Source organism: Carcharodon carcharias, chromosome 17 (genome assembly GCF_017639515.1).
Source record: "Carcharodon carcharias isolate sCarCar2 chromosome 17, sCarCar2.pri, whole genome shotgun sequence".
Taxonomy (NCBI): domain Eukaryota; kingdom Metazoa; phylum Chordata; class Chondrichthyes; order Lamniformes; family Lamnidae; genus Carcharodon; species Carcharodon carcharias.
This window is the reverse complement of record NC_054483.1, coordinates 70,746,523-70,769,054: the sequence shown is the minus strand read 5'-3', so window position 1 is coordinate 70,769,054 and position 22,532 is coordinate 70,746,523. Positions and strand designations below refer to the sequence as shown.

Sequence of the window (22,532 nt, the reverse complement as noted above, 5' to 3'; positions counted from 1 at the left end):
ATTAAAATCCCATGATTGATATTTTGCTCCCCCAAAAACAACATCCCAATAGGAGGAAGAAACTCATTCTACCAGCATTGCAGATTTACATCAGTTCCCCCAGGGACAGGCACTGATTTGAAGACGCTCCACTGTGCTGTCTGACCCAAGAGAATCAATGTAAATCTGCAGTGCCAGTTGAACAGGTTTCTCCCCTATCCACTTCTATCCATCTCCATTCACTTACTTGGAAACCCTGCCCCAAAAGGCTGACTTGTCATGAGCAGGAGGAGGGGAAAATGCCCCAGAATCAGTTCCAATTCTCCAGAGCCATCCACATCCCTGCACCCAGCTCTGCACTGTGGGGATTGCAGGGAGCCCAGACTGAGGAGCCCCACCCCACCTTCCTCCACACAAATACAGTTTAAAAACTGAAACTAATGACAAATGCTGTGAACGTTCCTCTTCAGTGAATCCAGTTTAACTTTTTGTATATTTTCCCACTGTGATTTCTCCACTGGGTTTCCTGGTTTTAATTTTTTTTTGGAAATAGATACTTTATTCATAGAATATCTGAAAGAACATTACAAAACATTTCAAAATGGCCATCACAAAGTGCAATCAAATTCAAGTTTTCCACATAGATCCTGAGGTGCTTCAATACAATCAATGAACCTACAGGCATCTCAACATGGTCATTACAGACAGTCGGACAGTGTAACGGTATTTATGTTATCTACATAGATCATGTTGTGCTCTGAGGTGCTTCAATACAATTGTGATACATGTAGTATTCACTGCATACATTCAATGTGAATCATACAGCCCGAGGGATCTATACAATTCCCAGCCCCTCGATGCACTATGGCAGAAAGGTCTTATTCAGCAGCCTTTCCCCATTGCACCTTTGCAGCAGCTACCCCAAGCTTTAGTGCATCCCATAGCACGTAGTCCTGGACCTTGGAACGTTCCAGTCTGCAACACTTGATCGGGGATAATTCTTTGTACTGGAAGACCAAAAAGTTTTGGGCAGACCAAAGAGCGTCTTTTGCTGAGTTGATGATCCTCCTGCTGCAGCTAATGTTTGTCTCAGTGTGTGTCACTGGGAACAGCCCATAGAGCAGAGTCTTGTGTCATGGAACTGCTGGGGATGAACCTTGACAAAAACCACTGCATCTCTCTCCAGACCTTCTTTGCAAAGGCACAATCCACCAGGAGGTAAGCAACAATCTCTTCCCCACCACAGCCACCTCAAGGGCAGCGTGCGGAGGGGGTGAGATTCCTGGTGTGTAAGAAGGATCTGACGGGAGGGCCTTTCTCATCAGCAGCCAATCTACGTCTTGATGCTTGTTGCAAAGTTCTGGCAATGAGACATTCTGCCAAATGACTTTGACGGTCTGTTCGGGGAATCATCTGACAGGATCCACCATCTCCTTTTCCCGCAGGGCCTCTAGGACGATAAGTGCCGACTGCTGCCTAATGGACTTGTGGTCAAAGGTGTTTCTCTGCATAAAATTTTCCATGAGCTTCAGGCATGGTCCAACTACTTGGAGCGTTCCACGGCAGTGTGGCTAGACCCATCCTTCGCAACAACAGGGACAGGTAGATCCTCAGCACATAGTGACACTTGGTGTTTGCGTACCGAGGGTCTATGCACAGCTTGATGCAGCCACACGCAGAGGTGGCCATCAGTATGATGGCGATATTGGGCACGCTTTTTTTCCCCTTTTATCTAGAGGCTTGTACATTATGTCCCCCTGAACGTGATTCATTTTTGACCTCCAACTAAAGTGAAAGTGAGGAATGGGCCAGACCTGTGCCATTTACAGCAACACTGAGTGCCTCATACCTGATGACCAGGTTCTTGCTCGCAATGGAGAGGGAGCGTCACTCCCACGTGCCCATTTTTCTTTTCACCATAGCCACTCACTTCTCCAGCTTCTAACACGTGCCCAGGTCCCTCCGAACCATATCCCCAGTACTTTCAGGCTGTCAGCCCTGACGGTGAAGGGGACAAGGGATCGGTCAGCCCAGTTCCCAAAGAACATGGCCTCGCTCTTGCCACAAATTACCTTGGCTCCCGAGGCCAGTTTGAACTGGTCGCAGATGTTGATCGGCCTGCTGTTGACAGTGGATCTGAGCAGAAGACGGTGATATCGTCCGTGTACAGGGAAGCTTTGACCTGAGTGCCTCTGCTGCCTGGGATCATTGCTCCTCTTATGCCTGGATCCTTTCTGATGTACTCAGCTAAGGGTTCTATGCAACACACAGGACAGGGGAGAGAGGGCACACCTGGCTGATTCCAGATTGAATTGGAAAGCTTTCTGATTCCCACCCATTGATTGAAACTGCACTGCAGATGTTTGTGTAGAGCAGTTAGATCCAGTTGCGGAGTCCCTCCCTAAACCCCATTTTGGAGAGCACATCCACCACGTGGGTGTGCGATACTCTGTCAAAATCCTCCTCCTTATACAGGCTGATGAGGCAGTCAGGTCTACACCCCAGTCCAGTTTTAACAATCAGACACTTGCCAATGCTATTAGGCTAGGGTTGACCTTGCAGCAGCGCTCGCTCTTAGTTTTACCACCACTTCCCCTTGAAGTCAAGTTTCTGTGTTGGCAGGAAAATGGGCAGTGACATCCATGAGCCCAATACACTTCTGTGTCAGTTTGTTTTATGTCATGGTGCTGCAAATCAAATCACAGTTTTTCAGTGAATGATGACTGGCCAGAGATTCTGTGTGAATTATGAGCATTACTTGCTTGAAATATCATTTAAAAAAATTCCTGGATTGCCTACACTGGAGAGTCTCCTTGTGAATGAGAGTAGAGTTCTGCTGAGTCCAATGTTTAGGGATCTGGACAATTTCCTGGCTGCCTGCCAAACATTAGAACATTTTTTTAAAAGCATGGGTCCTTCCCTTTGAACAGAAACAGGCTTCCTGAGCTCATGAACAGGCTCACATTCTTAAAAGAAATCTAGGGCCACCACTGATGTCAAGATGGTGCTGGTTGCCTGGGTCTAACAGTTGACCACTGTCTCCAAAATTCAAAGGGGCAAAGTCACTGGAGACATCTCCTACGATTTATGTGGTAAAAAAGTTTTTCAAAATTGATCAAAAAGAATTTTTACATAGGGTAAGTCATACTATAAAATTTTCTATCTGGCTAAAACGAGACTCATCACAATCTGCCTACCTAATTCGGTGCTAAAGGAAGAATATTCTTAAAATTGAGTACAATTTTTTATGGAAGGCAAACACACCTAATATGCTTTTGCTGTGGTATGCCAGGTGAGGCAGCTTAACTGAACTGTCCATATAAAAGGTAATGGAATGGCTTTTGAGGTGGAAGGATGTGATGCATGTGAAATGTGCTGATCGTTGTTTCCATATCTTCACGCAGAATAGTTTAAAATAGTGAAAGGATCCAGCGACTGATTTAAACCTGACAGATCACAAAGTGAGCAAAAACAGAATTACCTGGAAAAACTCAGCAGGTCTGGCAGCATCGGCGGAGAAGAAAAGAGTTGACGTTTCGAGTCCTCATGACCCTTCGACAGAACTTGAGTTCGAGTCCAGGAAAGAGCTGAAATATAAGCTGGTTTAAGGTGTGTGTGTGGGGGGCGGAGAGATAGAGAGACAGAGAGGTGGAGGGGGTTGGTGTGGTTGTAGCGACAAACAAGCAGTGATAGAAGCAGATCATCAAAAGATGTCAACAACAATAGTACAATAGAACACATAGGTGTTAAAGTTAAAGTTGGTGATATTATCTAAACGAATGTGCTAATTAAGAATGGATGGTAGGGCACTCAAGGTATAGCTCTAGTGGGTTTTTTTTTATTTTATATAATGGAAATAGGTGGGAAAAGGAAAATCTTTATAATTTATTGGGAAAAAAAAGAAGGGGGAAACAGAAAGGGGGTGGGGATGGGGGAGGGGACTCACGACCTAAAGTTGTTGAATTCAATATTCAGTCCGGAAGGCTGTAAAGTCCCTAGTCGGAAGATGAGGTGTTGTTCCTCCAGTTTGCGTTGGGCTTCACTGGAACAATGCAGCAAGCCAAGGACAGACATGTGGGCAAGAGAGCAGGGTGGAGTGTTAAAATGGCAAGCGACAGGGAGGTTTGGGTCATTCTTGCGGACAGACCGCAGGTGTTCTGCAAAGCGGTCGCCCAGTTTACGTTTGGTCTCTCCAATGTAGAGGAGACCACATTGGGAGCAACGAATGCAGTAGACTAAGTTGGGGGAAATGCAAGTGAAATGCTGCTTCACTTGAAAGGAGTGTTTGGGTCCTTGGACGGTGAGGAGAGAGGAAGTGAAGGGGCAGGTGTTGCATCTTTTGCGTGGGCAAGGGGTTGTGCCATAGGAGGGGGTTGAGGAGTAGGGGGTGATGGAGGAGTGGACCAGGGTGTCCCGGAGGGAGCGATCCCTACGGAATGCCGATAAGGGGGGTGAAGGGAAGATGTGTTTGGTAGTGGCATCATGCTGGAGTTGGCGCCTGCGGTCTGTCCGCAAGAATGACCCAAACCTCCCTGTCGCTTGCCATTTTAACACTCCACCCTGCTCTCTTGCCCACATGTCTGTCCTTGGCTTGCTGCATTGTTCCAGTGAAGCCCAACGCAAACTGGAGGAACAACACCTCATCTTCCGACTAGGGACTTTACAGCCTTCCGGACTGAATATTGAATTCAACAACTTTAGGTCGTGAGTCCCCTCCCCCATCCCCACCCCCTTTCTGTTTCCCCCTTCTTTTTTTTCCCAATAAATTATAAAGATTTTCCTTTTCCCACCTATTTCCATTATATAAAATAAAAAAAAAACCCACTAGAGCTATACCTTGAGTGCCCTACCATCCATTCTTAATTAGCACATTCGTTTAGATAATATCACCAACTTTAACTTTAACACCTATGTGTTCTATTGTACTATTGTTGTTGACATCTTTTGATGATCTGCTTCTATCACTGCTTGTTTGTCGCTACAACCACACCAACCCCCTCCACCTCTCTGTCTCTCTATCTCTCCGCCCCCCACACACACACCTTAAACCAGCTTATATTTCAGCTCTTTCCTGGACTCGAACTCAAGTTCTGTCGAAGGGTCATGAGGACTCGAAACGTCAACTCTTTTCTTCTCCGCCGATGCTGCCAGACCTGCTGAGTTTTTCCAGGTAATTCTGTTTTTGTTTTGGATTTCCAGCATCCGCAGTTTTTTTGTTTTTATCACAAAGTGAGCACGCTGTTTGTAGCTGTAACCATTGTTACACACTGGGACTGGGAAGATTTAATGGGCTCCCACAACCTATACCATGAGGACAGCGCCCCACCCACACCCACTGAATGTGAATATCCCACATGGATATCAAGCCAGACTTAGAGCCTGAGCTCCAATCCTCAGTTGCTGGGATTGTCTGGAGCACAGCTTGCATCCTGAAACCTGTAACTCAGTAGCAGAAGTGCAACCACAAAGCTAGAGACTTGTCTTAATGTACCTGTGTGCACTATATCATGCTCTAACTCATTTTCTGCCAGTTTAAACCCTGAGGCATATTTTGCTCTATTTCTTCTATCAATTTATTTTTGATGCAGTAATAGCACTGTGTATGACAGGATAACAATTTTTGAAATGATACTTGATTTATGTGGATCAGCAGCTTTGATCTGTCTTTGACATAGCAACACAGTTAGAGGGTATGTGTTTGTACTTCAAAAAGTGTACATTTGTACTTCAAAAACTTAAGCCAGTGTTTGAAATTGGAACTTTTGGCTTTTGGTCTACTAAATGAGATGAGATTTTACAACCTGAATCATAAAAGAGAACTGAGTATTTTGAATTATACAGCTGATTGTTGCAGAATACCAAAGCTTCTAATATGATTTAATTAATTGTGAGGGCATTACTATTCATCTTCTCTAGTCAATGGTTCATTGTAGTCCTTCACACCTTTTTATGTAACTTGAAAGCAGAGTCAGCTTTATGGAAGGCCTTTAAAGATATGGGGTGAGAAATTGGGTTCATTAGTGCCCTTTTTTCTTTGGCAGTAAAAGTTCCCTTTGAGCTCCAAAACTGCATTTGACCCACAGGAGGACACTTGTGTGGCCAGGTTGGTGCAGGCAACTTGTTCAATGCTTGTTTGCCAGAAGCGTGCAGAGCAGGCAGATCATGATGTCATTGGCTGGAGCACTGAACTCCAAAATATCACCAATGATCTCTTTTTTTAACCTTGCACACTGTTCAGCAGCAGGTAAGGCACCCACCTGTGCTATTTAAAGGGTTCATCAGCTACTTACAGGTCAGTTGCTAGTTTGAGTGTTTGGTGCTATCTATAGTTGTTTCAAGTCACAAAAGTTCACAGGAAGAATAAAAAAAAGTTTATTATCTAAACGGTGAGAGATTACAGAGCTCTGAGATTCAGAGGGATCTGGGTACCCTAGTGCATAAATCTCAAAAGGCTAGTATGCAGTACAGCAAGTAATTAGGAAAGCTAATAGAATGTTATCATTTATTGTGAGGAGAATTGATTACAAAAGTAGGGAGGTTATGCTTCAGTTGTATAGGGCATTGGTGAGACCACATCTGGAGCACTGTGTACATTACTGGTCTCATTATTTAAAGAAAGATGTAAATGCACTGGACGCAGTTCAGAGGTTTACTAGACTGATACCGGGAATGGGCAGGTTGTCTTATGAGGTAAGGATGGACAGGTTAGGCTTGTATCCACTGGAATTTAGAAGAGCAAGAGGTGGCTTAATTGAAACCTTTAAGATACTGAGGGGAAGTGATAGGGTGGATGTGGAGAGGATGTTTCTTCTTGTGGGAGAATTTAGAACTAGGGGTCACTGTTTAAAAAAAGGGTCGCTCATTTAAGACAGAGATAAGGAGAAATTTTTTCTGAGGGTTGAGTCTTTGCTTCCCCTGCCTTTTGAGGAAGAGGGTTCCAGAGTCTTTTGAATACTTTTAAGGAGAGCTAGATAGATTCTTGATTAATAAGAGGGTGAAAGGTTATCAGGGAAAGGCAGGAATGTGGGGTTGAGGTTACAGTCAGATCAGGCATGATCTTATTGAATGGTGGAACAGGCTCGAGGGGCCGAGTGGCCTACTCCTGCTCCTAATTTGTATGTACAAGGAGTGGTGTGCCAGGTGCTGAAGGACTTATACTGGAACAAAAGGGATTTCACTCCCTCAACACCTGGCAAGTGTGTGACCATGCACAGTTAATAATTTAGACCACTGCCCATGCCCAATATCCTGGCAGCAATCATCATGTCATCATTCTGCAGCAGTCCACTTTGCCAACTGTATTTTTGTCACCACAGCAAGCCAAAGGCTGGCTAAGGGGACTTGTTGATGATGGGGTTGATGACTCCGGTGTACAACCCATGCACACATATGCAGCATGCGTACAACAATAGCCATGCTGTCACACAAAATGTGATAGAGGTGATCATTGGCATGCTGGAACAACTCTTCTGCTGATTGGACCGCTCTAAAAGCACCCTTCAGCACACGTTAGGGCAAGTATCAAGATTTGTGGTGGTCTGCTGCATGCTCCGCTATCTCACCATGAAGGGTCAGCGTTTGCTACCAGCTTCATGGTAAGCAGATGAGGAGGATGAGAATGATGAAACGTAGGCAGCTCCTTTTCTACCTGGGCTGTGCTTGAAGAACTAATTGGAGTGTGATACAAGTAATTGCAACCCCAATTTCCAATGCACCAATAGTCCCACACCTTACCTTCCCTCGGCCACTGACCATCACAGCGTCCACTTAGTCACAATGCAAAAATAAAAGCCGCCACAAAATAAGCATTCCAAAATAAATTTATGAATTGGATCATGCCATATTGCACATAAGAGTCAATTTAACATCCTTCTGAATTACCTCAGTACTTTCTCTGTGCCCTTGCCTGCCCTAGTTCTCCTGTGCGGTGCTATCCCGATGGCTGCACCGTGACTGGTGGAAGACTGCCGACTTTCGGTGGAGGAGACTGCAGACAACCTCAAGCAGCTCAGATGTGGACTGCATCATCTCAGCATGGGTGGTAGCAGCCTAGGCTGGCTGGCTAGCAGGCTGACAGACAGCAGTAAGGGCGCTGTCAGCAAGAGGAATACTGTCTTCCTGAGAGATGACAGCAGGTTTGTGCTGCACGTAGCCACTGCCACTCCCACTCCCTTTTGGCAGTGCCCCAACCACTCCTAGCAGCCTGATGGAGGACAGATTGCTGTAAGGCCCTTTGCACACTATAATCCACAGCTGTGATGGCAGTAGTCAAAGCTTGCATAGCAGCAAGCAGACTTTACGTGAGAGAAGGCTCAGCTTCCACTGCAGCACTTAGACTTTATGTGGCTACTGCTTATGCTGAGGATGCTGTGACGTCAACTAGCCAATGCTGCATCATGGTTGGGTCCACAGTTTTGTGAAAGTAGTTAGCAACCAATTCATGCTGAAAAGAATGGGCTCCATGTTCTGTGCAAAACCTTTTGCCATGTTAATGCTGGACTCCTCCATGTCTCTTGACATTGATCACAGGCTTTCCAGCGGACTTCCCAATGCACCAAGCATTTCGTTGTGCTACCCGTCGATGTCCTTCTGTAGGCTAGTCCACTGAAGTTGTCTTCTTAGCAATGGAACCCATGTGCAACCTTGCCTTCCAACAAGCTGGTACCAAATTGTCCTTACCCCTGTCATCCTGTTGCCCACTTATGGCTGGTGTGTTGCCACATGCCCCTGCCGAAGTGTTCCACCAATGAACACGATTAGCAATGACTGGATGCAGATCAACCTAATAAACAGGCAACACACAGTTGGTGTACTCTTTGTATTGCAATCACTGGGCGCAGGTAAATCGTACGTTGTGATTCCCACATCCATTTTTGGGTGCCATCCAATTTAGCCTGCAATATAATTATCTCTCAATGTGCCAAAGTAATTACGGAATTGTATTTGGAAGATTCCTCTATGGATTCATCCTCCTGAATTAAAAAGTTAGCATATGGTTTGATATCATCACTTGAAGAAAACTGTTCAGTGAGCATACAGATTTTTGTCTCTTTCCAGTTCAATTCAAGTCTCGTTTCATTTTTTTAAACTGTGTGTACTTTCCCTGTGCCTCATGCTTTAATGAAAGCATTCGTGCCTCCAATTGGGAAAGGTTACCACTTCAAAGTGTGCAACTTAACATCTATAATACAACAGCATCCAAGAGAGAGTTTTTCAAATTATATTGCAGGACCAGATCATACTACTTTTTTCTATATGTACTGATACCTAAGGATTTTCATTTGGCAAAGTCCCTAGATTTTAGTTGCTCAATATTCTTCACTCCTTTCCTGCATCTGTCCTGGGAAGTTACCTGTATACATCTGTACAGCAAACATTCTGATTGACATTGGAAAAGGTCGGCATGAATAAAACTCCATATTTTATTTCACAACTCCAGCATCTCCCGTGTTCAAAAAGTATCGAGTGATTAGACCAAAAAAAAAGTTGGTTTACACTTCAAGACAGAAAAGACCATAAAAGAGTAAAATGTAAAATGCCTATGATTTAGGAACTGAGTGGCAGAGTTAGTGACGGCAGTAATGGGTAATACTCCTGTTCCTTAATAAGTCTCTTGTATTGCCTCAACAGAGGCCAAGACACCAATTAATCTGTGCAAACCAAATCCATGTATGCATGATGGGGAGTGCATACTCCACATTGCAAGTTATCGTTGTGAGTGCAAAGGCTGGGAGGGAGCACATTGTGAACACAGTAAGTATTCTCAGTTCTTGCAGCTAAACAGCACCGCATATAATCCCTTTGTTTGAAAGGTAAGGTCAGTGCACCAAACTATTTCTTCATTATTATCATGTCAATCATATCTCTTATCCCTAGAAAATGCTGAGGTGAAGCTTTGTTTCTTCCATACTTCCTTCAGCAACCACAGGCTTCAAAGGTGGGATTGACCTTTACAAATACCGGATCTCGTCTGCAGATGATATCTGTGTAATTTTCAACACCACCTAACTCAGCAACTATATTGATAAAGCACAAAGCTTCATAAAGCATTGAGACAAGAGAAACAACAAAGCAATGAGCAAGGCCCACCTGGATTGTCAAAACTGTACCAGACTTGTACTGACAGGTAGAGGAATCAGCTACATTCATGCTAAATTGAACTGGCTCTAGAACAAAGAACTTGTATTTGATTCCTAGTTCTAATTTATGATAAAATACGCAGAAGTTCAATTTTCTACCTAGAGCTTGTTGCGGTGTGAGCCCCTCCAAAGGAAATTTTATTTTATGATTCAAATAATCTTTTTGATAAATTAAAGCTTTAAGCTATTTTCTCTGCATGTGTGCAATAGCGAATTTGTAAACAAGTTATTTATAAATAGGATCATAATTTTGTTGCACACATCACACGGATGAAATCTTATCCTATAATTTTCTTCACCCTTTTTTTAGTTATTTCTAGTATTAACTTTCAGCCCTAATTTTAAATCCAATCCACATTGCCACTGGAATATTCTTGCTGTTAATTCACTAATCTTTCCACTGTAAAATTATTTCCTTTTGGGTTGGTTGACGTAATGTATTTGTCCATCTTTGAGAACCAGAACAAGTGACCACTTCATAGGTCACTACCCATCTTAACTATTACAATGTGCCACAATTTCTGAATTTCCCCAATTGTCTGGCGAAAATTTTGCCATTTTTCTCATCCAACCTCCCTTTCATATAAAAATACCCGGAAAAACTCAGCAGGTCTGACAGCATCTGCGGAAAGGAGCACATTTTAATGTTTCAAGTCCATATGACTCTTCAACTGAACTAAGGAAAAATAGAAAAGAGGTGAAATATAAGCTGGTTTAAGGGGGGGGTGGGACAGGTAGAACTGGATAGAGGGCCAGTGATAGGTGGAGATAGCCAAAAGATGTCATAGACAAAAAGACAAAGAGGTGTTGAAGGTGGTGATCTTATCTAAGGAATGTGCTAATAGGTGATATTAAGGGTAGAAAACAGGATGAGCAAGGTACAGATAGCCCTAGTGGGGGTGGGGTGGGGGGAAGGGATCAAAATAGGCTAAAAGGTAGAGATAAAACAATGGATGGAAATGCATTTAAAAATAATGGAAATAGGTGGGAAAAGAAAAATCTATATAAATTATTGGAAAAAGGGGGATCGGAAAGGGGTTGGAGGAGAGAGTTCATGATCTAAAATTGTTGAACTCAATATTCAGTCCAGAAGGCTGTAAAGTGCCTAGTCAGAAGATGAGGTGTTGTTCCTCCAGTTTGCATTGAGCTTCACTGGAACAATGCAACAGGCTAAGGACGGACATGTGGGCATGAGAGCAGGGTGGTGTGTTGAAATGGCAAGCGACAGGGAGGTCTGGGTCATGCTTGTGGACAGACCAAAGGTGTTCCACAAAGCAGTCACTCAGTCTCTCATGCCCACATGTACATCTTTTGGTTATCTCCACCTATCACTGGCCCTCTTTCCAGCTCCAGCTGTCCCACTCTTCCTCCCCCCCCCCCCGCCCTTAAACCAGCTTATATTTCACCTCTTTTCTATTTTTCCCTAGTTCTGTTGAAGAGTCATACGGACTCAAAACGTTAACTGTGTTCCTCTCAGCAGATGTTGTCAGACCTGCTGAGTTCTTGCAGCTATTTTTATTTTTGTTTTGGATTTCCAGCATCCGCAGTTTTTTTGCTTTTATCTCCCTTTCATACATATAGGTGCACTGCATCAGTATGAAGTGCTTTCTACATACAGGTTTCAATAGGGGGGGGAAGGTGATGGCGTAGTGGTATTGTTGCTGGACCAGTAATCCACAGACCCAGGGTAATGCTCTGGGGACCCTAAGCACCCATTGATACCTATATTTAAGCACCCATTGAAGCAAGCAAGGGATGCCACCTTACTGACCGGAGGCTGCCTAGCTTAAGGTGGGCAGCAATGTGGTTGACTCTTAAATGCCCTCTGAACAAGGGCAATTAGGGATTGGCAATAAATGCTGGCCTAGCAAGTGATTTAAAAAAAACATACAAACAATCTATATTCTAAAGCCAGATGGCCACAAAAACCTGACTTGATCCACTAAAGATTAGTGAGACAGCTTAATTTGTGCTTTATCAAAATGATCATTCATTAGAATAATAATTATTCTCGGTTGAGTTATAAAGGACATATGACATAAACCACTGGGAAGCTGATGTTACGAGGGGTTTATTTTTCAGAAAGTTAATTTATATAACATATATTCCAGTGTGGGATTTGGAAAATTGTGCTTCAGCAGCCAGAGCTCAAACCCTGATGAGACACCCTTTGCTGGAAATGGAACAGGCCCTGAGATAACTAAGGCAGTATGGCAGTTATTTTGATCCTGTAGTCTTAGTAATGAGGGTGTACAATAAACTACCACTGAAACATTCCTACATGTTGTTTAGATTATGTGGAGAGGCTAAGGAAATTGGGCTGGTCTTATTTTCTTTGGAAAACAGGAGATATCCCCTGAAATGAAGCTCTCCAGAATTGTGAAGGAAATTGGCAAAATTGATCCAAGCAAGGTTTTACTGTAGCAGCAGGTTTAAATGGATGAGGACATGACTACCCAGATTTTCTAGTCACTGATGAAGCAAGGGTGCTTGCCATTAACCTTGAAGAAAACTGCTCACAAAGATGTTGTGATCTCTGTGCCAGGAATCTTCCCTTTCCTGACGGCTGTTTAAATCTGGTGCCAAGTCAAGGATGTTTTGGTGTGTAGGAGCAGTGATGTCAACAAGCTAGTAGGCAGCCAATAAAATTAATGTATTCACACATAGCAAACCAGGAATTTAAAAGCACTTAAAATCCTTCACTTTTAAATTTTCTCAGATCAAAATAAATATATAATTGTATTAAGAATAAAGCTAAATTTCCTTATTTGTGTAAAAAAAAATGTCAAATTTTAAAAAAAAACTTTAAAATTATGCAGTAGCAACATGAGTGATATTCACCACTAACAGGATGCTGCCATCAAGCCAAAAAGACGTTGTGCCTATCTCACAAATGAGTAATGTGGTATATGAATTTCAGTGCCCGTGTGATGCTAGGTATGTAGGCTGTATGTCTCAAAGTCCCTTCTGTTTGCATTGGGCAATGTACAGACCGTACCCAACTAGCCTGTGCTTGCAAAACTCAAAACAGTGTCCAACATTAGATGTGATTCTGCAATTGGGCATTTGCTGAATAATCCTCAGTGTGCTAAAAATTATGCTGACAACCAATTTAAGATTTAGTCAGACTGCAGTGTGGCACATTTGCATGTATTGGAAGCTACATATATTAATACATATGTTCTTTGCAGACAGAAAACTGCGCCTTTTTCAACTAAACAAAATAAGTGACAAGCATTCTCTGAATTGTTTCTCAGGGCAATGCCTTGACCAATCAGGTTCATGCTGCCTGGTTTAAAATTCAAACAATGCTTGACAGTTAACTGCCAAGCATTAACTATGAGTCACCATCAATGGTGTATTCTCCATGGCAAAGTTTCTACCAATCAAGAGTCCACTTGCCAACTAATCACTTTCTTCTCATACAGTATAAATTGTTGTTTCCTTCGTTTATTGGTATTCTTGTGTAATGTTTTGAGTGCAAGATGAAAAGCTTCAACATGTCTCTTTTTCAGCAATGCCCAAGTTCTGTATTATCAAATGACTATAAATATAAAATTAGCTTTTCAGGGTCAGTGAGGGTGTTTAGTAAGCTGATAAGACCAGTAGCACCTTTATAAACAAGGTTCAACTTTTTCCAGGGTGTTACAGTGAGATGACAAAGTTAGAATGGAAGTTCTCACAAAATCAGGAATGCAAGAGAGATTGCACTTTGTGGGAGCTCCTCTCCAGCAGATACTGATCTTCTGGATTGCTAAATTTATTCTATGTCTGTGTTGATTCCTGAAATTGCTGTAATTTTTGTTGCCATTCCCATAGTATGAAATTAAGATGGAAGCCATGTGGAACTTTTTCACTCCAAAAGGTAATGGAGCAGTGGACTTGGCTACAAAGAAAGGTCTTTGGAGCAGTCCAACAAAATGCATTCAGGAGACAATAGGTGTGTTTCTGGAGAGTGATTATAAGGCAAACAGGTTGAGTTGACCCCCGATAAGTAATCAAACTTAAAAGCAAAATACTGCCGATGCTAGAAATCTGACAAAACGAAAATTGCTGGAAAAACTCAGCAGGTCTGACAGCATCTGTGGAGAGGAACAGAGTTAACGTTTCGAGTCCATATGACTCTTCATCAGAAGTAAAGAGGAATAGAAATGTGGTGAAATATAAGCTGTTTAAGGGGGGTGGGGTAGGTGGAGCTGGATAGAGGGCCAGTGAAAGGTGGAGTCAAAGGAGAGAGCGCCAAAGACATCATAAACAAAAGGCCAAAGGAGTGTTAATAGTGGTGATATTAGCTGAAGGAATGTGCTAATGGTGACATTAAGGGTAGAAAGCAGGATAAGCAAGAGGTGGATGGCCCTACTGAGGGTGGGGTGGAGGGAAGGGATCAAAATAGGCTAAAATGTAGAGATAAAACAATGGATGGAAATAAATTTAAAAATAATAGAAAGAGGTGGGAAAATAAAAAAAATTATAATAATAAAAAAGGGGAGTGAGGATGGAGGAGAGAGTTCATGATCTGAAGTTGTTGAACTCAATGTTAAGTCTGGAAGGCTGTAAAGTGCCTAATCGGAAGATGAGGTGCTGTTCCTCAGTTTGCTTCACTGGAACAATGCAGCAGGCCAAGGACGGACATGTGGGCATGAGAGCAGGGTGGAGTGTTGAAATGGCAAGCGACAGGGAGGTCTGGATGATGCTTGCGGGCAGACCGCAGGTGTTCCGCAAAGTGGTCTGCGTTTAGTCTCTCCAGTGTAGAGGAGACTGCATTGGGAACAGCAAATGCAATAGACTAAATTGAGAGAAGTGCAAGTGAGGTGCTGCTTCACTTGAAAGGAGTGTTTGAGCCCTTGGACAGTGAGGAGGGGGGTTGTGAAGGGGCAGATGTTGCACCTTCTGTGGTTGCATGGGAAGGTGCCATGGGAGGGGGTTGAGGTGTAGGAGGTGAAGAAGGAGTGGATCAGGGTGTCCCGGAGGGAATGGTCCCTACGGAATGCCGATCGAGGGGGTGAAAGGAAGATGTGTTTGGTCGTGACATCATACTGTAGTTGGTGGAAATGGCGGAGGATGATCCTTTGAATGTGGAGGCTGGCAGGGTGATAAGTGAGGACAAGGGGGACCCTATCATGGTTCCGGGAGGGAGAGGAAGGTGTGAGGGTGGATGCACGGGAGATGGGCTGGACATGGTTGAGGGCCCTGTCAACCACCGTGGGTGGAAAACCTCAGTTAAGGAAGACAGAAGAACTGTTTTGGAAAGTGGCATCATCAGAACAGATGTGACGGAGGTGAATGAACTGAGAGAATAGGATGGAGTCAAGCTTCCTGGACCAATTGTCCCCTTTGTGTTCCTAAATTTCTTACATTGCACAAGTGATTATAATGGATGGGTTAGGTAGATACATACAATTAAGGCTGAAGCACTGCTGAGTTAATAGGGTAAATTTTAACTGGGACCTACAACCCTCTCCGGAACTGGGTGAGAAAGGGACAGTGGAGGAGGGGGTTAAATCGACATTTGAAACTGGACTGTTGCATTTTGCAGAGATGGCACTCACCAGATTGTGTGTGTGTGTGTGAACAGTGGCTTTATTACAATATTTTTTAAATGTCTGCAGCCTCATGCTTGCTGCTGGCTTTGGTTTCTCTAACCACATCCATGGGCTTGACCTGCAGCACAGTGAATAGTTAACAGACACACATGATCAAACACTGAATAATCGAAGACAAAACTTTCCCCCTTGTAAAACTAAAGGACCTTTATTTTAAATTAAACTATCATAAACAAACAGAGAAAATGGAAATTCTGGACATTAAGAAATGACTTAAAAAGTACAGAAATAGTCTTTAAGATGTGATGATCGCTGATGGCGCTGATATTTATGAATTTGAGGTGCTGGTTCCATGTGATCATCTTGATGAGGCAAATGATCAACACCACGGTCACTCATCGGAAAAGGAAATGTATCCTCATAATCACTGACCTCAATATCCTGGTGTCCCACTTTGTACTGTCATCCAATAAATTGGCACTGGTACCAAGCAAATGCTTGCTCTGCTTTGGTCCTGATAGAGATGATGTGAACTTGTGGTTGCGAGTTGGCTGTTGATATGAACCCAATCTCCAACTTCAGGTTGTGGTTTCCTTGTGCGTGTTCGCTGGTCAAAGTATGCTTTTGCTTTGCCTTGTTGCTTTGCGATTTCTTCTGCTTTTGCTTTAACATTCTCATTGGCTAGCAGTGGTGGCTTAAGAGTGATCAGCAGCATGTGAAAGTTATGACCAATCATAAGTTTGGCCACTGTCTTTGCTGTCAGAGTGTGGGATGAATCAATGTGCAAGGCAGGATATGAATGGATTGTTCCAAAGTTTCCCCCTCTGACATGCTAGCTCTCAGACTGTCCTTGATCACCTGTTGGATTGTTCCACGCCACCATTCAATTGCAGGTTATCACAATGCAAGATGGTCATGAATTCCATAGCTTGCTAGGAACTTTGAGCTGACTGGAAACAAGCTGCAGCCCATTGTAAACAACTTGTCTAAAATGTCAATGATCAAAGTTGTTGTTGAATTTGTTGTAGTAATTTCCAGCCATTTACTATATGGATCATGAATAAGCAAAAAACATTGATTGCTAGGGGCTGCTTGCACTTCTCCAAAAATATCTACTTGGAGTTGTTGGCTATGGGATCAGTTGTAGACATGTGGGATTTGGTTTAATTTTTCACTGAGTGTACAAGTGGCACAGTTTCTAATAGAACTCTTCTATGCAACGATCTATTGCTGGCCATCAGATTGTTTCACAGGATTATCATTTCACCTTAAGATCAACCAGATATCTTTCATGAGCAAGATACAATACATGTTTCTGTAGTGCTTTCGAGACAACTGCTCAGGTTCCCCATGGGACACAGTTGTCATCAAACAATGCGAACTCATTGTGTACTCTGTAGTATGAGACCAGTTCTTCCTCTATTTCATAAGACCACTTGGTTTTTAGATATTGGCTTACTTTCTGCAGTATGCTGCCTGTCATCAATTCAGCCTTCAACTTCTCTCGCACAACAAGATTTTATTGACCTTCCTGATCTCCTGTTATTTTAGTTTGAGACAGCCCCATTCCATTCGCTCTCTTTGCAAGGAACTTTGGCCCCGTTTCAGGTCAAGTGCAGGACATCAATTTTGCATGACCTTCTCTTATTCCAGAACACCTTGTCAATCCTTCCCTCCTGCACCAGTCCTTCAGCCACCTTCCTTTTCTTAATCTACACAGCCTGTGACATTTATGTTGTTGATGCTAGAACTTATGTAGAAAAAGTGAAAACATTGGGATCAGAGGAACTTTACTGAATCCTGATGAGCATTAAACTCTTTTTATTGTTCTTCATGAAGGACTTACCAATCCAGAACCTCGTGGAGATTTCCCCAGGATACGTAGGAACCGACGGCGCAGGCAGAGGAAGCTGCGGCGCTTAAACAGAAGAGGTAAAAGAAGGTTTCGCAAGAGACGTGGGCACCGAAAGAACCAAGAACCATTACTTTAATAAGAGTTACCATACCATCCTGATTTACATAAACTTGTCATTTCAGTCAGGGCTCATGAGTCCAAGCACACACATATCAAGGAATTGAATTTAAATGATGTTAGTGGATTCCAAAATGAGTGGTCTCCTTCCAGTTCCAAAGATATTGAACCAAAGTTTTAAATAAAACAATTGAAAAAAAGCCAGTTTGTAAAGGTATCTATGTTTCTTAAGTAAGCACTGTCAATAAATTATATTTTGACTGTACCACCAGCTTACTACATGGGTGATCAATTAAGGATCCTCGTAATTCATGGGCAACTGTCGAATGACTTCAAAAAATGTCCAGTGTCGCATTGCCTCTTGTTTACATCTTTGACAGTACAGATCTTCATTCTAAAATATAGTCTAGTGATTATTGCATTGAGTTATATTTGACTGGGCCATACAAGCTAGCAAAACAGAACTTGTTTTTCTCACAACCACAATTTAGTGGTTTCAAAGTATGGAGCTGTAACATGTTACATATTTCTGCCTACTTCATGGGGTCTGCTTCTTACAAACAGTTTGAAATTTACTGCCCTGTTTTATTAAACCCGCAGATTTATTATATGAGCGATTTGCCTTGTCCAGTGTTGTGTGTTACACGCATGAGAGAGAATATTTTGCAGACTAATTTCTTGTAGAGATCACCCAAGTAATCCTGAGTAATGAATTGAGCTGTCACCATCAGTCAAGTGATTGGATTGGACTTCATCAACAAAGGAATGAAACCAATTACTGATTATATGCCACAGTGTGTCATTTTAAGCGATTAGTTAAAATAATTGCATTTTTTTAACTAATAAGAAGGTATCTTATGCCATCTTTTAAAGTGAATCTGGATATATATTTCAGTACAAAAATAGCACCTTTCCTAACATGAAAAATATGTATCAAGGCACAAACTATGTAATCATTGATCATTTGTCTCTTATGCGAATATATTCCCTTTCCTGTAAAACAGATGGCCTTAACTCAAATTTTTCTTTCTAAAGATCTGTCAGTAACAACAGCATCTTGCATTTATGTAGTGATTTTAAGGTAGTAAAACATCCCAAGGCGCATCATGGCAGCATAATCGAGCAAGATTTGATGCAGGGCCTGATGAGCTATTAAGGCAGATAACCAAAAGCTTGGTCAAAGAGGTAGGTTTTAAGGACCATCTTAAAAGAGGAAAGAGAAGTTGAGAGGTTTAGGGACTGAATTCCAGAAGCTAGGACTTAGGCAGCTAAAGACATCCCCTCCAATGGTGGAGCAATTAGAATTGGGGGTGCTTAGGAAACCAGAATTGAGGCTAATATGTGAAATGCTCCTGACAGGAAAGTAATCTTCACTTATGTAATGTGTATTTAGAAGAGAAAAATGATGTTTTCTGGAAATAATTAATTAGCACTGTTATAGGCCAATAGAAAATTCATGTTCCTAGGAAGAAAGCATGTACTGTATTTAAGAACCAAGACTTCTGTAAATATTGTACAAGCTGTTACAGATTATTGATATATATACTGTGGATGCTTTCAATCATAGCTTCTATAGTTCATTCCAGCTTCTATAGTTCATTCCAGTGGTAGGGTTTTAAATTAACGCTCTAACTTAAACAGCTTATTTTGCATAAATATATGTGGTAGCATTGCTTTGTGTTAGAGGCATTGAAACCTGGATATAATTAGAAGCAAAAGCTTGCATTCTAACTTGAACTGCAGCCTGTATATATCTTGTTAGTTTCTCTGCATATTGTTGAAAATATCTATGTCTCAAGCTTGAACTAAATTTTATTTTAACACCACAACATTTGTGAATCTTGTAATAAATACTTATAATAGACGAGTGAATTGTATTCTGAACTGGAATGACAGTACTACTTATCATTGCTATGTAATTATACAGACTGGTATGCTAGTTAGTTGTGTGCCATTTTTGGAACTATTTAGGAGTGTGCATGCCTGAAATCCACTCCAATCTCTTGATGTCAGAAGTTACATCCTGGGCTGTTCCCCGTCTCTTTCTTGTCTTAGTCTCTTTGGTTTTCTTCTCCATGCTGCCTTCCCTCTTGTTCTCTATTTTGACTTGTTTTAACACAGGTGATATAATGTGCACAGTAAGACCCAGTGATACTGAGTTACAGTAGACTGCAGCACCAATTTTTTTAAACTGCAAGTCATTCCTCCTTCACAGAACATACACTGTTAAGAAAAATCCACAAAGAACAAATTTAAATGTTGAAGGAATTTAAGAGGTCAAACATCAGAATGTTAGCAACTTCTATAAAACATCCATTTGTGGAACGGTTCAAGGAAGTCATTTACCTGCAGTGATTTCATATAATTTACAAGCTCTCTCAAAGCAGCTCACTTTCTTTTTATATTTCTACAATGTATTGGCTTTGGTGTAGTTAAATCTGTAATATAAGTGGCACGAAAAGTTAAAATAGCAACCTGAGCACTGACTCTTAACAAATGTGTGAACTGGAGCCTATTATTTTCAATAGGTGCTGTATAGATACAAACCAAATCAATATGTGATTGTTGTGCAACCTCTCTCACACACACAAGATCTGTATTCAATGCAGTGTTGCCTGGTTATTTAACCTGGCTATCTTGCATTGGGATAAGTTAAAACAAAATATATGGTCGCATACAGTTTATTAGTGTTGCTGGACAGAACTCTCAAATACAATCTCTATATAGTAGCCAGTCTCTTTATAGCATTGCAGGGCCAAGTGCAGCCTTCAACTGAAGTGAATTTAGATGGATGACCAGTAATTTAGAAGCGACCACGCAGATATAATTCAGTCCTTGTTTTAAGGATGTACTTTCCTGTCCTTATTTTTACTTAATACTTGATTTCATAATGTTATTTATCATTTAAAAACTGTAGCAAACCAAAGTTATTGGGGAAATTAAGAAGTAAAGAAATGGAGTTGGTTGGATCATAGAAGTTTCTCTGGGGCACAGGTTGGGATGATGAATGGTGCAAAACCGAGGTGCTACAGCACCACCACTGGTGGGAAGATGTTATTGTAGAGTGATAAATTTATACGATAGTTTCCATTATAAATGCTGGCAATAAATTTATAATAGAAAATTGACACAAAAATGTGATAACAGAAAATAAAGTTTTATAAAGCTGTATATGTATGTAGAATTGAGGGTCAAAATGTAGGACCAATGAAATAGTTCCTAGTTGTGAACTTAAATGACCAGACTTTATAGTCAGACTGTACATGCACTCATATCCAAGTTCTGCACGCACGCTGTGAGGCTGCATTAGGCAGGCAGGTCCATATTCTGCTTTCACACTAGTCTAGCTTGTTCTTCCTCTCTCTTGCTGTCTTTGGTTGATAGAATTATTGGCCATAGTTTAAAAATAAACAATTTGTTCTCTTTTTACCTTTAATTTCTTATGCTACCTCCTATTCTCAGCCTTCTCCTCCAGTTGAGAGAAGGGAACACAATGGTCTATGGTCCTGTCAATAGGTAGCTTCATTGACTGTTCATCAGTCAGTAGGAGGTGAGCATTTGTGATGTCATAGTTTTATCTTCTTCCCTCAGAAGTGAAATAGGTTGACTGCCAAATGAATGAGTAAGGCAGCAGAGTTAAAATAACAACCAAAATAGATTTTAATCTCTGTTTGGACCTGTAGTTAGGAGGTAGGTGCTTTGCTGTTGGACAACTGCTCAAACTGTCATGTTGAAATGTTAAAAATGATGTTTTTACCAAAGTTTGAAATTTTAAATTGGGAGTAAGGATTTTTTTTTTGAAAGCTAACTACACCTTTTTGTTGTCCCATATCAAGATTTTAAATCAGCCTGGTGAGATGTAAACTGAGAATATATTATTAATTATATATTGTACTGTCTTAGAAAAATGACTTGGATGTTATAGTATTTTGTATATAAGATCTGGTATTCACTTATGTACCTTGTTATATTTACTCAGTAGTGTTTAGGTGTGCTACATCAAGATTTTAAAAATAGTTTTATATCCTCAGGAAGTCCGCAAAGAAATTAAGCAAACTTGTAATAAGTCTTGGTGACTAACTCAATGGTGCTATATACTATTACAAATTAATAAAATAAGTTGGCCACCAAACTACTCCAGTAATTTGATTATAACGGTGTTACATCCATTTAACAAAGATTAAAATACAGAACTTCTCATGGAGTGTTGTTTGTTATTGACGCACCAGTTTTTTTATTGTTTCTATGTCAGATTGATCAGCACGACACATTTATACAGACCCAAGCAGCAAGGTATGTTCACAGCTAATAACAACTCTCCTAAGTGTTACCTACATGGGTAGATTGTAGGTGTGCAAGAAAGTCTGAAAGCGAAAGTAAGAAAAAAAATGCAGCAATGGTCTGAAATTTTTGAACTCTTACAGGGCATGACAGGGTAGATGTGGATAGGATATTTCCCCTGGCTGGTGAGTCCAGAACCAGAGGACGCATTCTCCGAATAAGGGGCAGGCCAATTAAGACTGAGGTGAGGAGGAATTCTCTACCTCACAGGCTTGTGGGAGTTCAATCATTGAACAAGTTCCAGACGGAAATCGCTAGATTTCTGGATACTAATGACATGAAGGGTTATGGGGATAGCATAGGAAAGTGGTGTTAAGGTGGACAATCAGCCATATCTAATTGAATGGTGGGGCAGGCTCCATAGGCCGAATGGCCTACTTCTGCTCCCAGAAGTCTGTACTGTGCCCCATCGAAAGGTGAGGTGCTGGTCCTCGAGCTTACATTGAGCTTCGCTGGAACAGTGCAGCAGGCCAAGGACAGAGATCTCAGTGTGAGAGCAAAGTGGAGAATTAAAATGTTCAGGCCGCCAGAATCAGGGGCATGCTTGCAAACTGAAGG

General features: G+C 41.7%; 1 protein-coding gene across 2 annotated transcripts in view; it reads left to right on the top strand.

Annotated features, from left to right (window-relative positions):
- vwa2 (von Willebrand factor A domain containing 2) overlaps positions 1-21,748 on the top strand; it is a 91,153-nt gene extending 69,405 nt beyond the window's left edge. Inside the window, exons 13-15 of one of the 2 annotated variants that reach the window (XM_041210292.1) lie at positions 9,610-9,732; positions 17,501-17,593; positions 18,234-21,748. In XM_041210292.1, the coding sequence (XP_041066226.1) occupies positions 9,610-9,732; positions 17,501-17,593; positions 18,234-18,307 (290 nt within the window). In that variant the 3' untranslated portion in view covers positions 18,308-21,748. The remainder of the gene's footprint in view (positions 1-9,609; positions 9,733-17,500; positions 17,594-18,233) is intronic. The other variant, XM_041210293.1, reaches the window with a different exon arrangement.
- The last annotated feature ends 784 nt before the right edge of the window (positions 21,749-22,532 follow it).